Source organism: Trachemys scripta, chromosome 10 (assembly GCF_013100865.1).
Source record: "Trachemys scripta elegans isolate TJP31775 chromosome 10, CAS_Tse_1.0, whole genome shotgun sequence".
Lineage (NCBI taxonomy): Eukaryota > Metazoa > Chordata > Testudines > Emydidae > Trachemys > Trachemys scripta.
The window spans coordinates 55,804,871-55,819,388 of NC_048307.1; the positions used below are offsets into that span (position 1 = coordinate 55,804,871).

The 14,518-nt window shown below is 41.8% G+C and overlaps 1 protein-coding gene across 8 annotated transcripts in view; it reads left to right on the forward strand.

Annotated features, from left to right (window-relative positions):
• APBA2 (amyloid beta precursor protein binding family A member 2) overlaps nt 1–14,518 on the forward strand; it is a 322,283-nt gene that overhangs the window by 186,000 nt on the left and 121,765 nt on the right. For all 8 annotated transcript variants that reach the window (XM_034784918.1, XM_034784917.1, XM_034784914.1 and 5 more), the window contains 2 exons: nt 5,265–5,345; nt 6,699–6,735. In XM_034784918.1, coding sequence (XP_034640809.1) covers nt 5,265–5,345; nt 6,699–6,735 — 118 coding nt within the window. The remainder of the gene's footprint in view (nt 1–5,264; nt 5,346–6,698; nt 6,736–14,518) is intronic.

Sequence of the window (14,518 nt, forward strand, 5' to 3'; positions counted from 1 at the left end):
GGGAGTCTTAGGTAGGGGGTGGGGTTCTGGAGGGCAGTTAGGAGCAGGGGTCCCAGGAGGGGGCAGTCAGGGGACAAGGAGCGGGGGGTAGGGGACTGGGAGTTCTGTGGGGGAGCTGTCAGGGGGCAGGAGTGGGGAGAGGGATCGGAGCAGTCAGGGGACAGGGAGCAGAGGGGTTTAGATGGGTTGGGAGTTCTGGGGGGGGCTGTCAGGGGGTGGGGAGTGGTTGGATGGGGCGTGGGAGTCCCAGGGGTCTGTCTGGGGGTGGGGATGTGGATAAGGGTTGGGGCAGTCAGGGGACAAGAGGCAAGGAGGCTTAGATAGGGAGTGGAGTCCCGGGGGGCAGTTAGGGGCAGGGGTACCAGGAGGGGGCAGTCAGGGGACAAGGAACGGGGGGAGGGTTGGGGGTTCTGGGGGGGCGGGAAGTGGGAGGGGCAGGGGCGGGGCTAGGGCGGGGCTCCTCCCGTCCTCTTTTTTGCTTGTTGAAATATGGTAACCCTATATTTATAGTCATATAGCCTTCTTCTGGATTGTTGTATGTGCCATACAACAATTTGTTAATGGGGATTAACTGAACTCCAGGAGAACAATTCTTAAATGAGGATATCTGAACAGGCTGTCCAAATCCTGTTTTTGCTTAAACATATTGTCACTTTGGTACATGAATGGGCATCTTACATATCTAAATCCTGATTTGAGTGTCCGGATGGGGGACTGGGATATCTTAAGACACCTATGTAAGAAGAGTAAGTCCCCAGTCTTTACTTGGTAGAACTTGTTCTCTTTAAATCAGACTCTCTCTGACAAGTCTGTAGCATTGTAATCCAGTTATTAGATGAGTTATGATCATAATAGACCCCAGATTTCCAGTTTGGCTGTTGGTCCTGTCATGTTACATTAATAACTCCCATTCAGGTGGATAATGCTTTATAATATTCTTCAGTTGTGGGTATTTCCTCAAATTTCATTTTCTAAGTATTATAGCTTTAGCTGTCTGTCACTTACTTCCACTATCAATGCAAACTTGAAATTCTGTAAATTAACATTAATAAATTAATGTTAAAATAAATTAAGAAAACATGTGTCCAGTAATGTCTGTGTTAGTAGTGGAATTGAAGGCCTTTCAGCCCTGGTCTACACTGGGGGGGGCGGTGGAGGGTCGACCTAAGATACGCAACTTCAGCTAAACAAATAGCGTAGCTGAAGACGGCGTATCTTATGTCGACTTACCTGGCCCTGAGGACGGCAGCGAGTTGACCGCTGCCGCTCCCCCGTCGACTCCGCTTCCGCCTCTCGTGAGCTGGAGTTCCGGAGTCGACGGGGAGCATGTTCGGGGATCAATTTATCCGAGTCTAGACGAGACGCGATAAATCGATCCCTGAAAGATTGATCTCTATCTGCCGATCCGGTGGGTAGTGAAGATCTGCCCTTAGACTCTTTTATGGAGTCCCCCTGGAAAATCTAAATTCTAATATTGCTTTAGCATCTGTCTGCAGTTGAATCAAAGTCTCAACTGCTTTGCATTGGTCAACTCCCTTATCTCCTTCCATACAAGTAAGACTACTTGGTTTCCAGCTCTAGCTATGTATGAAATATGTGGGCAACTCAGCCTAACTTGCACTTTCTACACAGTCTTGTCCTGTGACATCTAAATCAAAGGCTAAATGTTTTGCCCCTTTGAGGAGAAGGAGGGCCTGGAGTTGTGGCAGCTCTTCTTCCCCGCTCCTCCTGGAGAGGAGTACCTTTAGAGACCACCCCTTAGTATCAATGCTATAGCTGCTGCTGCTCATCCTACTTGCAGGAAGAGCGTGAGGCCTAGAAACTCCTCAAACTCCTCCTCCTCTTTTCACTTCAGATTCCTCTGCCTGGTGAGTCCTCAATTCATCAGCCAATGAAGAGGCATGGGAGAGCACTGCTCCCCTAGGCCAAGAGGTAAGAAGAGGATAGAGTGGTCTCCTGTTCTTTAGCTGGATTGCTTCCCCCTGCTCCCACTGTCCCCTTTGCATCTTTATGTAAGCCCAAACTCCGAAAATTGATCAGACATGGAACATGACAGTTAATCAAACTGATAAACAAACAATGCAGGTAGAAGAATCATTTGCACCCAACATCCTGCGTAAATAAAACTGTGGAGTGGGACTCATAATTATTTAAAGGAGTCACTGGAAAAACTGTAGTCTTCATGCATAGAGGCTAAGTAGTAAATAAAGACACATTTATGAGTGCAGGTAATATATTGAACAGAGAGGTGGCATAAAGGATCTCTGCAGGTTATGGATTCTGCATAATGGGGTTCTGATCTCAGTCATAGCCTCTACAAACTAACATATAACATACACAATAAATATGTGACCGCAAACATTAAAGGAATGAAGTAAACCCAAGGTCCCTTCTGAAAACAGCAATTTCAGTAAATGACTACTATAAATAATTTAAAAATTAAAGTCTCATCTAAATGATGAAATAGTTAGATCTAACATTAGGATAGTATAGAATTGCATATGAAATTGAGCATAACTACCATCAAAGGGGATTTTTGTATAAAAGCCACATCTGACTGACTAATGTCCAGCTGTATCTTTTTATATTAGGCTTTATTTCTTGGAGTATATAGCCATCTCAAATCTAATTTACTATACTGAGTATATGCTCACCAAACCAATTGAATGTTATTCTAACCCAGTTCATTTGTTACATGCTGATGCATTTTTCAGTTCAGCCAAGTGTGCAGTAATCAGAACTGACAGTCTTTTTAAAATAAATAAATTAAAAAATTTAAATGCTCTTTCACATACTTGAACCAATATATTTACTGTCATTCTTTTTTACAAATTGATATATTTCCATTACAGTCATATCATTACCCCTGCTTAAAACATTTCTGATCTAATCCCAGTATTTTAAAAAATGATTTGGCTTTGATAGTTGTGATGTTCTGACTCTGTGGATATATGTTCACCCATATTAACGTATTTCACTACACATCAGCACATATTGTACCATATTAGTTTAACCATCCAACATAATAAAATTTGTCTGGTCTCAAACAGAAAAGCATTTATAGACATTAAGAGAATGTAGTAAGCTTCTTTACTATCATAGCTATGTACAGTATCTAGCTAACGTCGTCCGTGGAGCTTTATGAAGCTCCCCCCACAACTCTTGATAGTGTGGGCAGTTCAGACATTTGTTTCCTGAGACTATCATGTTTTCTTGGAAGGAGTCTTGGACTATACCCTACCGAGTTGCCATATCTGAAAATCAAGCTAATAAGAGTGAGTTTAAAGGAACTTGTGTCCCCTACAGTAGTACTACAGAGTCAAGTTTTTGCCCTGCTGACTGACTATTATCCGTCCAGGGAAAAATTTGTCCCTGACTCAAAGATACAAACTATTTCTAGCCTACAGCTACATTTTGGTATGGAGGCAGTCAGTGAGAGGGGCTAAGCAGTTCAGAAATCACCTTTCACACTGCCACCTGGAAATAATAACAAACTGGCAATATTTTGCAATCCTAAGATCTCAAAACAGTTTACAGACCTTAATACGAAGCCCCACAACACCACTTTGAGGCATGCAAGTATTCCCTTTATACATACGGGAAATCGAGACACAAAAATTAAGTGACTTGCCAAAAATTATACAGAGGATCTGTGGCAAAGTCAGAAATACAATTTAGTTTTCTAGATTTCTAAGAATAGAACCTGAATCTGAGTCGTGTTGCATAGCCCTGCAACAATCCTTGCCTGGCAACCGAGCAAGAGGGTTGTCCCTTGTACCAGCAGACTGTCAGGGCTCCACAGCATATATCAGAAGTGGGGGAAGGGTTCTGCTCCTGAGAAAAATGGGATTACGAAGGGAATGATCTGAAATGCTTTGCAGTTCCTTGATGTGGATTTTCTCTTGGAGTTGCCATGGCAGGCCGGTAGCCCTGCTGCCACTATGCCAGCATTCTCCTTAGGACTTGCGTGGCCTAAAAGGATGACGGGAGGGAATCTGTCAAAGTTATGGTTCCCTTTCTCAGATCTGAAATATCCATTTCTGTGAGGCCGCTCACCACTCTATTGATTTTTGCATGCCATTGAGTGCCCCCAACTCCCACTGTGGTCAAAGGGTGTTGAGGCCACTCTGCAACTTGTAGGAGACACCCTTCATGTTCAAGGGTCAGGCCGATGAGGGCCCTACAAAATCAGAATAAGGTGATACTAAAAATAGAATCAAGCCCTCTTTCTTATTTCTATAACACTCAAATTAAACTGCTTTTGTGACCTGGAGCTGGGATTTTAGCTTTCGTTTATGCATATTGTATGAAATTCACCACTGTGCATAGGGCCATGATGAGTACAGCCCTGCAAATCCGCAGGTATCCGCTTCATCGTGGATGTGGATATCCAGGGACCATTTTTGCGGATAGTGGATCGGATGCAGATACAACTGCGCAGGACTCTACTCACCCACTCGCCACTCCGCTTCCTGTTGAGCAGCTTGGGCCCTTCGGGCAGCACCAGCGTCCCCACCCTTGCCCGGCCCAGCAGCACTGGTTGCACTCCCAGTCCCGGGCCTGGACTGCTGGCAACTGGGCAGCAGGGCCCTGGCACCCCACCTCTCTACCCCACTGTGATGCAACACACACTGCTGTTTCCATGTGCCAGGGCTCGTGAGCCCCCAGGAGCAGCATGTGATGCGATGCCCCTTCCCACCAGTCCTCCCCCTCTGCACCGCTTCTTCTCCTCAAGACCCCGCCCCTGTGCTGCCCCTTACCTCCAGTCCCCACCCTCGCGCTGCCCCTTCCCTGCAAGACCCCACCCCCACAGTCGCCTCACCCCCCTCCCCTGTAGCTAGCCCTTGTGAGATGGCTTGCTTCTGCAGGTGTGGATGTGGATACAGGTAAAAGACAGCTAGTGGCTCGCTGGTTGGATCGTGGATTGATCCTAGCGGATGCAGATCGGATGTGGATCCACATTTTTGTATCTGCGCAGGGCTCTAATCATGAGGCCTATGCATCACTTACATCCCCTTAAGACCTATTTTGAATGCTTGAGAAAAACAATATAGACCTGGTTTATCTGAACTACTTTTGTTTCAAACACATAGTGGCTGCACTATGGATTGGGTGTCTTCTTTTAATGTAGATGACATTTTTGGGCACTTTTTATCTTCAATCAGTAACGTTCAAGGAAACATCTAGCCTGCTGATTATTTTCTTTGTGATTTATTTAGGAGAGGGTTGAAAAGGAATGAAAGTGTTTCTCTGATTCCTTACAGGTGTGCAATGGTTTAGAACAGCCAAGGAAACAACAACGTTCTGACCTAAATGGACCAATTGACAACAATAATGCACCAGAGGTAAGCACCTTACGCCCGTATTCTCCCTCCTGCCCCAAAAATTCTCCCCACCATGGGCAGCAAATATTTCATTAAATGGGGAGGATGACCTAATCTCTCTCTCGCTCTCTCTCAAGTAATAGCAGCTTCCATGACTGCATGTTTCTTGCGGCTCACAAAGCTTCCATGAACCAGTAGCGGCAGCAGTCACTTTTTATAACAGCCCATTTTATAAACACAGTCCTAAAATGTTCAGGTGATATAAGGAGACTTCAGAAATTCTTGTTTTGGGGGCCATTGGAAAGTAAGGGCAGCATCAGAATGTGGCTGGTTTCCTCTCCATCTCTTTCTTGTGTGAAATTGCTGCATTTGGTATCAAAGGATTACTAAAATTCCTGTAGGAATAATATATCTGTGAATAAACCCTACCAACTGATCCACACATCACATTGTTCACAGCTGAAGGCCCAACTGATTCACAACCTTACAAGTAGCCTCTGTGGTGAGCTGTGAACCTGCTCAGTCAGCTGCGAAAAAGATGCTGTGATAGACATCAGAGATGGGCTAGAGGCACTGAATAATGGAGCAAAGGAGGAGTCTAAGAATGCAGCGAGTATGTGCTTGGGGCCAGGCATGAGGACTTAAAATCTGAGGGGTCTGTTATCTCAAAAGTGCACAAGGGAGTTATGGTAGTAGTAGCCTGTAATGTAAATTAAGACTTGCCCATACAAAAAGCCCTCTTCCATCATTGGGGAAATTAACCCCTATATTGGAGACCTTAATGCTCAAACTGGTATAACATTGCCAACAAGGGAGTCTATGAACTGAACTTCCATTGAGTAGTATTAAAGTAGCATCTAGGACCCCCAACTAAGATAAGAGATTATGCTAGGCACTGTACCAATACAGAGAGGGTTCCAATATAGACCATGACTCTAGTTTTGTTTAGTATACCTCTACCCTGATATAACGCAACCTGATATAACACGAATTCGGATATAACGCGGTAAAGCAGTGCTCCGGGGGGCAGGGCTGCGCACTCCGGTGGATCAAAGCAAGTTTGATATAACGCGGTTTCACCTATAACGCTGTAAGATTTTTTGGCTCCCAAGGACAGTGTTATATCGAGGTAGAGGTGTATTTTATTTTTTTAATTACAGACCCATGAAATTAATTAATGGTATTTAAAAACATTGTACTGTCTAAATAGCAGCCATGTAAAACCATAAAGAGAAAATTAAATATTTTTTTAAGAATTCAGTCTAAAAATGGATCTTTCATTATATTAAATATAATAAAAGTTATCCTTTATGGTCTGAACTTGATTTTGCTGTTTTGATAGTTATACAGTGCATTATTTTTACTTCCCAACAGACAAAGAAAGTGTCTTCGTTTCCAAGTTTTGTTGATGGTAAGTAAATTTGACTGTATTCTAAGGTTACAGTAATATAAAACAAAATACTAAAAAACCCACAAAAAATCCAAGATTTTGCAACTGTAAAGTTTGAGTAAGAAATAAGCATAATATATTTATGCACAACATATACCTTATGTATAAGCCGGTAAAGTTCTCACCATGTTCTCAACAGAGCATATATGCAGTGAATAATGTTCAAACCTATCCCTTCTTTAGGTTCGGCTTAACCGAGCTATCCGTAAAAAACACAATGTAAATTTCAGCCTAAACTTTGTTCCCAAACTTGGCTGGTCCTTGAATTTTCTCTGCAGAACAAGTCAGTCTCAGACTGTAATTCACTCTTCTTCTCACAAAGAGTCTATCTGTTCTCATATCTTGGTTGGAGCTAATTGAATCCATGTGAGAGTTTGAATCGGAAGTAATGATACTGCTTCCATGCATATTCAGACAGCTGATACAGGAAGGCTCAACACAGGAGGCTGCTATCTTTAAATATGCTGGTCAATTTAGTTTCATTATTCACATTGTTCCCCTTAAATGAGGGAAAATGTCTAGCCTGATTCAGTAAAATATTTGTACATATGCCTAACTTTAAGCACATAACTTCAGTCTGACTACTCAAAGTTAGGCCTAAAGTTAGGCACATCAGGCTTAAGCACTTTGCTGAATGAAGGCTTTAGGTATCACTTTAATAACCAGCTTAAACACTGGCAAATGACGTTAATAGACTTTAAAACCAAAAGGGACCATAATGATGATCTAGTCTGACCTCATGTATAACACAGAATGTCAAGTGATTCCTGCATCCAACCCTGATGTCTGGTTGAGCTAGAATATCTCCCTTAGAATGAATGTCATCTACACAATCACTTTTTTGCATATCAATCATATTTTGATCACAGTGGGTACAAGGTTCACTTAGTTGCATCCTTTCTGTTTATCCTGATCTTTTCCAGACTGACAACCTTGATGATTTCTTTATTAAAAGATTATCTTTTACTGGAAAGAAAAAAAAAAATCAATACTCCTCCTCTTGTGAGTTTTGAATGATAGAAGTAATAAATATATGATACTCATCTTTGCAGAAGACAAAAGGGAACTACAGTTTTCAACTGAAAAAACACCCACTTGTCAGAACAAACATGCATATTAAGACCTGGTCCTAAAGGGTTGGATGCCCAGTTTAAATGCTGAAAGATGAGCTCTTCAGGTTTTTATGTTGTTTAGATTAATTTCCCTGCAGATAGCTGAAATATCATCTCAAGCATGACTTGAGAGGATTTTACTTGTTAATTCTATTATGCTGACACATACAGTTCTCTTCCCCCGTAGATCATAGATCTTAAAGAATTCAATTTTTAAGACCAGTCCTTCCCCAAGAACAATGTATTTTCATTTAGAAATATACACTTCTTGGGCAGACTTTTCCCAACTTCCTGATCTCACTGGCTTGAGCATCAGCTTCTGTTTTCAGTAGTCTCCTTGAGAGACTGTGCAAATGGCAAGTTCAAAGGCTACCCGTGACGGTTCGCGGGATTATCCAGGGCTGTGAGGCACCTCTCTAGCACCAGCTGTTCCCTTGAGGAAGCCTTGTCTGTGCCTGCCAGAGGTCAGCTTCCTGACACCCACAGCAATAGGCAGCACAAGTGCTCCCCGCTCAGCCCATGCAAGCTCTGCTGTTCCTCTGCAAGTAGTGATAGGCACACCCTAACTCCCGAGCATCTCTCTGTAATGTCCAGCCCCTGATCCTCTGGACACTCACAGAAGTATTAGACCCACGTTTGCAAAGGAACAGTATGCTGCAGTTTACCGGTTACACCTTTGACCGCTGTGCCACTTAACACGCAGCACTTAGAAATACATGTGGAGGTGCATTCTCTAACAAAGACCAGAGATTCAAATGATAGCAAGCAGAAATATTGAAAACAAAGTGTTACCTGTAAAATAAAATCCTAGTAGAGCCGAAGCTTCCATTGTGAAGTACACAGTACTAAATGTGCCTCTAACCCAACAGACATGTCAGTTTCTCTTGCCAATATGAAAGGAACATGTTTGTCACCTTCTGGTGACTTGCTTCAACTTACAGACCTTAAGAACATAATTTCCTGTAAAGGTACATAACTCCTTTAAATATGCAGCTTACATACATTTCATAATGGTTTAGATGACCAATGTGTTACTGGCTCTCAGGAGACCCCCTCACATGCCACCCGTTAGTGAATTATTGTGCATATAACTGATCTAGGGGTTCTCTGTGCATCCCTTGTGCCCTCTGCCAGTTGGCATCAAGAGTTCCTGAGTTATGCTACTGCCTCTGCTGAAGGAACTTACATTTAACTCTTGGCATTTACTGGCTAACAAGCCCTAAATTGAGGTAAATTAAACACATTCCCTCCAGGCAGAAGAATCAAGAAGGAATGCTGGCACTTGGAAATAAACACTAACAGAATTGTGCAGTGGACAAGGGGAAAGGAGGAGAGGGCAGAGAGACTGTAGAAATTAGATGCTAGAAAGCTAAAATAAAACTTTACAGTGCTTCCATATGTAGTTCAAAACAATTTTTGTTTTTTGGTATTGTGAACATTTTGGTTTTTCTTTCAGTTTTAAAAGTTCACTGCTCTAGTGTTGAAAATGGGATCCATACAGCTTTTAGGATAGCATGAAACACATTTTTTTAAGTTTTAGTAAAATTTGTTTCCTCTGATTTTTTTTTCTTTAGTAGCATAGCAAGAGAGGATGAACTGTCTATTGGGTTTTCACTGTCGTGTAGGCATGGTACCATCACAAAAGTACATGGTACAGAAGGAGTTCATGTTGGCTAATCAGATCGCTCTCAGAATCCAAAGCCAAAATGCCCTGTGTTTTATTACTGCTATTCATTTGTATTGCATTGGGCCCCCGAGACAAGGCACAGGACCCCATTGTGCTGGGCATAGTACTCACACATAATGAAAAGACAGTCCCTGCCATTAACCACTGAACATTTTCCTGTTTCTGCAGTGACCTCTGACAGAGGTACCACATTAGTGCACTAGCCTGCATCCAATTAACTATTTAGGGACACATTTTCAGCAGCACTCCTTAACTGGGGTAACAGCCAGTATTTGCAGTTATATATGGTTGCATATGCAAAGTGTCTGCACATGCAGTTACCTGTCTTGTGGGTGCAAACATACTTTTTTGCAAGCACAATTAAAGGAGCCTATTGAATATTTGGTCTGCTATTATTAGATTTGCATTGGTAACAGATTCCTTCTCTTGAATTCAGCTGATTTTTCATGGAATAACTCATGCCTCCAAGTGCAGTATTGTTGTGTTTTGAGGTTTTTGTTTATTGCTAGAAGAGCCTCATTCTATATGACACTTGCACCCTATAGCAAAGAAATAGTATTGTTAAATGTTACATTGCCAAAATAAAAACCCAGGACATCAAATGCCTTTTTTAAAGAGATACTGTATACACTTAAAATCATATATATTTTTAAAGAAATTATTGTTTTATCAGTAACATCACAAGGCAACATAAAATTCAAACCTATTTTCAAACTAAATTTGTCTTTCTCCAGTTTTGAGGTGTATTCTTTTCCCATTCCTTGCCTTCACTGTCATAGGGGTATGTCTACACTGGCAAGTTTCTGCGCAACAAGTTATACCACTTTTATTAAAGCGCTGGAATTAAACCACTGTTGCGTGTCCACACTGTGCTCCTTGTGACGCTCCTTGTGAGGAGAGACAATGTGTTTTTGGGGACAGAGAGTGTGTCAGCACGCTGTCTTGTAAGTTCAGACAGCGTAGGAAGCAACCAGTCCTGAGGCAGGGGGAGGGGGAAACCCTGACATCAGCCCCCGCCTCCCTCCCCTGGCCCCAGCTCTCTGCACAGCAATCTCACAGACACAGACACACAGACACACACACACACCAGCCTCTGTGTTCAACAGCACGAGCATTCCACATTAATGGTTTGCTTTATGAGACACTTCCGGAGGCCAATTGATTGCTTTCTGTGCAGTATTGTGTTTACACTGCCAATACAGCGCTGGACCCTCTGCGCTGTAAGGCTTACAACTCTCATCAAGGTGGTTGTTTTGCAACGCTGCAACTGAGGAGTTTCTATGCACTAAGTGGCTTGGCAGTGTGTACACCTCGGGAGTTACACTGCAGAAAGCTGCTTCACTATGCAGTAACTTGCCAGTGTAGACAAGACATAGGACTTATATACTTGCTTAGTGTCAAGGACATGCTTATGTGCCTTGCCGAATTGGGACCTTAGCCAAGTATATATGTGAACTGTTACATTTTCAAAAGCTATAATTGTTCTAGAAAAGACCACTCAGGTTAACCAGTTTGACACCTTGCAATTTGCAGTAATGCTCCCTTCATCACTTGCACAGATGTGTTATCTCATCGGAAGGATATCTCCATTTCCTTCTTGATGGAAAACTTTTGGAAGATTTATCCACATAGCATGCTTCCCCTTACCCACTGCCCCTTTGTATAAGCTCTTGATATATAAGATGTTAAAAATGTTGCTGAGGTTGTAATAACAATATAGTCAACCACCATCTGTTGATAGCATAGTGATCTTGCCAATGTCATCCACTAAAGTTTCTCTTTTGAAAAGATGAAGGAGATTTATTAAGGTGAATCAAAATCCTTAAAATAAAACCTTATAAATAAAGCTATTTTAAGAGACACTTTGCTGCCCCTACTGAAGCATTAATAAAATTATTTAAGGGGCTTTTTAAGTAATAATTTACTTCTACAATAAATATGTTTTAAAACAAACTAGCTGAAAGTCATGTTCACTGCCACTAAGCTGCTGGGAACACATGACATGAATTCATGGTTCTTTTTTCTTTTACAACAGTCAGTAATTCCATAGACACCTAAAGTAGGGCAGGGATTATAGCTCCATGCTCCACTTGAGGTGTTAGTGATGTCTTTAAATATAGCAGAGGAAATGCAGAACTGTAGGCTGATGTCTGTGAAGGTAAAGTGCCTTTCAAGTAGTCTCCCAGTACTTTGGAACAGAAATGGAGACAAAAATCTATTCCTGGAGAGACTTACAAAGCATTTGATATTGCCAAGGATAAACCAAACCCTGCACCTTAGACGCCCTTGAATTCAGTAGATGGCATGTGTGAATAAAACAGGGTAGTGGGCCTATATTTGTAGATAAGTGAAACTTCCTTTTCTAAAATATTTTGTTGCAAATCCTGCAGCATTATGGATCAGACTTCTCGTCATTGTTTGACTTGCCAAGGATTGTATAGGAGAGGATTTGTAAGTATTATGCCAATATGTTTAGTTGTGTGCTGTAGAAGAGACAACGATACATGAGACAAAAAGCTAGGCCTGAAAAGGCATTATATGCATTTCAGCAAAGAGATGCATCAGTTCTTTGTAAAGTATATATCCCTTCTGGTGAAGCAGGTAGAGGGGACCAGAACACCTTAAAGAGAAACTGTGTTGAAATCAGCTCATTAGATGGGATCACAAATCTAAAATCTGGTGTCTTTGTGGAATTTTTGCCTATTGTTCTTACTCACTCAGGGTACATCTACACTACAGCGGGGAGTCGATTTAAGATACGCAAATTCAGCTACGTGAATAGCGTAGCTGAATTCGACGTATTGCAGCCGACTTACTCCGTTGTGAGGACGGCGGCAAAATCGACTTCTGCCGCTTTTTGTCGGCGGCGCTTACTACCACCTCCGCTGGTGGAGTTAGAGCGCCGATTCGGGGATCGATTGTCGCGTCCCGATGGGACGCGATAAATCGATCCCCGAGAGGTCGATTTCTACCCGCCGATTCAGGCGGGTAGTGTAGACCAGACCTCAGTAGTTTAGAACTGCACCCACTGTAATTGATTCTTGAGATACTAGGTAAATGACTTGACCCACTGTGGAACTGGTCATGCAGTTTCTTTGATGAGTAGACTCCTACAGATTTGGTTGAGGTTCCTTCTAATTTTTTAGAGGGTACTGTCAAGATATGTTCAATTATTTTAAAAAAATTCTCTCGCCAATACACTGAGATAAATTCTGCTTTGGGTCACACTGATGAAGATCCAGAATAATTTAATTGAGGTTAGTGGATTAGCACTAGATTTACACTAGTTTAGTCTATAGAAAAATCTGGCCCATTGTTGTAAATAATTACCCTTTGGAAGTTTGAAACTGCAGTCTTCCCTAACCGAACAAATTGCTCCATTTTGTGTTAATGTTGGTTAGTTAATGTTAGATCTCTGGAGACTGTGGGGCTGTTAGTATTGATTTTTTTTAAATGTACTGTGATTACCGAATTACAAAGACTGTTTTGTTTCTGCAGCAGGCTGACATTATAGCAGTCAGATGTTTGGTCTGTATGGAAGTGTAAGAGGCAGCAGCATTTTCTGATGAAGAAATTGAAGGGATTAATCACACTCAATTTGTGTTTGATGATTTTTTTTAAAATTAGAATTTAGGACAATGTGGAATTAGAAGTATCCACTAATTAAAGTAGATGCGAGTAGCTACATCTGTGCATTCTATCAAAGTAGCATGGTATTTATTTTTTCTGTTCAAGGGCTCGCCCATGCATGCATCAGACAAGTTCAGTTGGTTATATATGTAAGCAAGATCGCTTTACCAGAAAATTGTTGTTGAATTTTTTTTTTAAATTAAATTAGCATCTCCATTCAATGTCCCTTTTCCCCAGTCACACAATTAATTTGTTTACTTGGGAGAGATGGTTTAGCAGCTTGGCATGTTGATATGGCTCATAGCAAGTTCCCGTTGTAGAGCTGTTGGAGAACACAGAGTATTTACAGTCAAGGGATTGGTGCCAAAATTGTGGAGTGACTGCCTCTTTAGTGTTGATGTAATCAGGCTGAAAATAAGACTTAACCATTGAATAAAGGAGATGAGCATAACACAAGTACAGTATAAATACCATCCTTTATTTCTCTCTCCGTCCCACCTCCTCTCCTTTTTCCATCCCTGGAAAATTATCCTGGCAGTTGCTAAAGCAGTTTGTAAAATGGTAGTTAATTTGAGAATCTCACTGAAGTCAGTGAGTCTATCTATTAAGCTAAACATGTGCATATGTGCTTTGCTGGATTGGGGCTTAAATTTGAGTAATATTCATCAAAAATAAGTTCCAAATTTCCTTATTTTCTCTTCATTTTTGACTCCAGGTTTTTTTTTTTAATCTGTCCACTTTTTCCTCCTCTTCAGCTGCCATCTGGCATCTTCCCTTCTTTCAGATGGATGGGGTGATTGATGTGCTGTGCAGCTCTACCCTTAGTGTTAATCCTTGGCAGGCTATTTGGACTTCTTTATTCCCCCAGTTATTAGAGTATACCATCTGTACGAGTCTGGAAGCTGTCTGTCTGAATCAGTTCCTGAACTCAGGTCCATCATATGGCCAGAGAGCACAAAGACAGCTTCTTTTCTGTTGTGGGTAGCATTGTCCCCAGACTTTGAAGTTCAGTAGTGGTCCTCTCTTGAAGCAAAGTACACAAATGTCCTCCAAATCTTCTGTTTCTGACTACTATTTTTGCCCGACTTACAGCCCTATGAAGGGTTGCTGATCTCTTTACTGTTTCATGGCCCAGTGAAGACAGCCTTCTCTGTGAAACATGATCTTTTCTGCTAAATGTGTGCTTCGAATATCTGTTGAGTCCTTCCTACCTCTGCCAAATAAGTGTGTAGCAGGACATGCCTGTCGGTGTGCCCACAGTGTTACTTAGTGTTTGAATTTTTTTCTTTCCTTATGTTAGGCAGTTTACTAAATT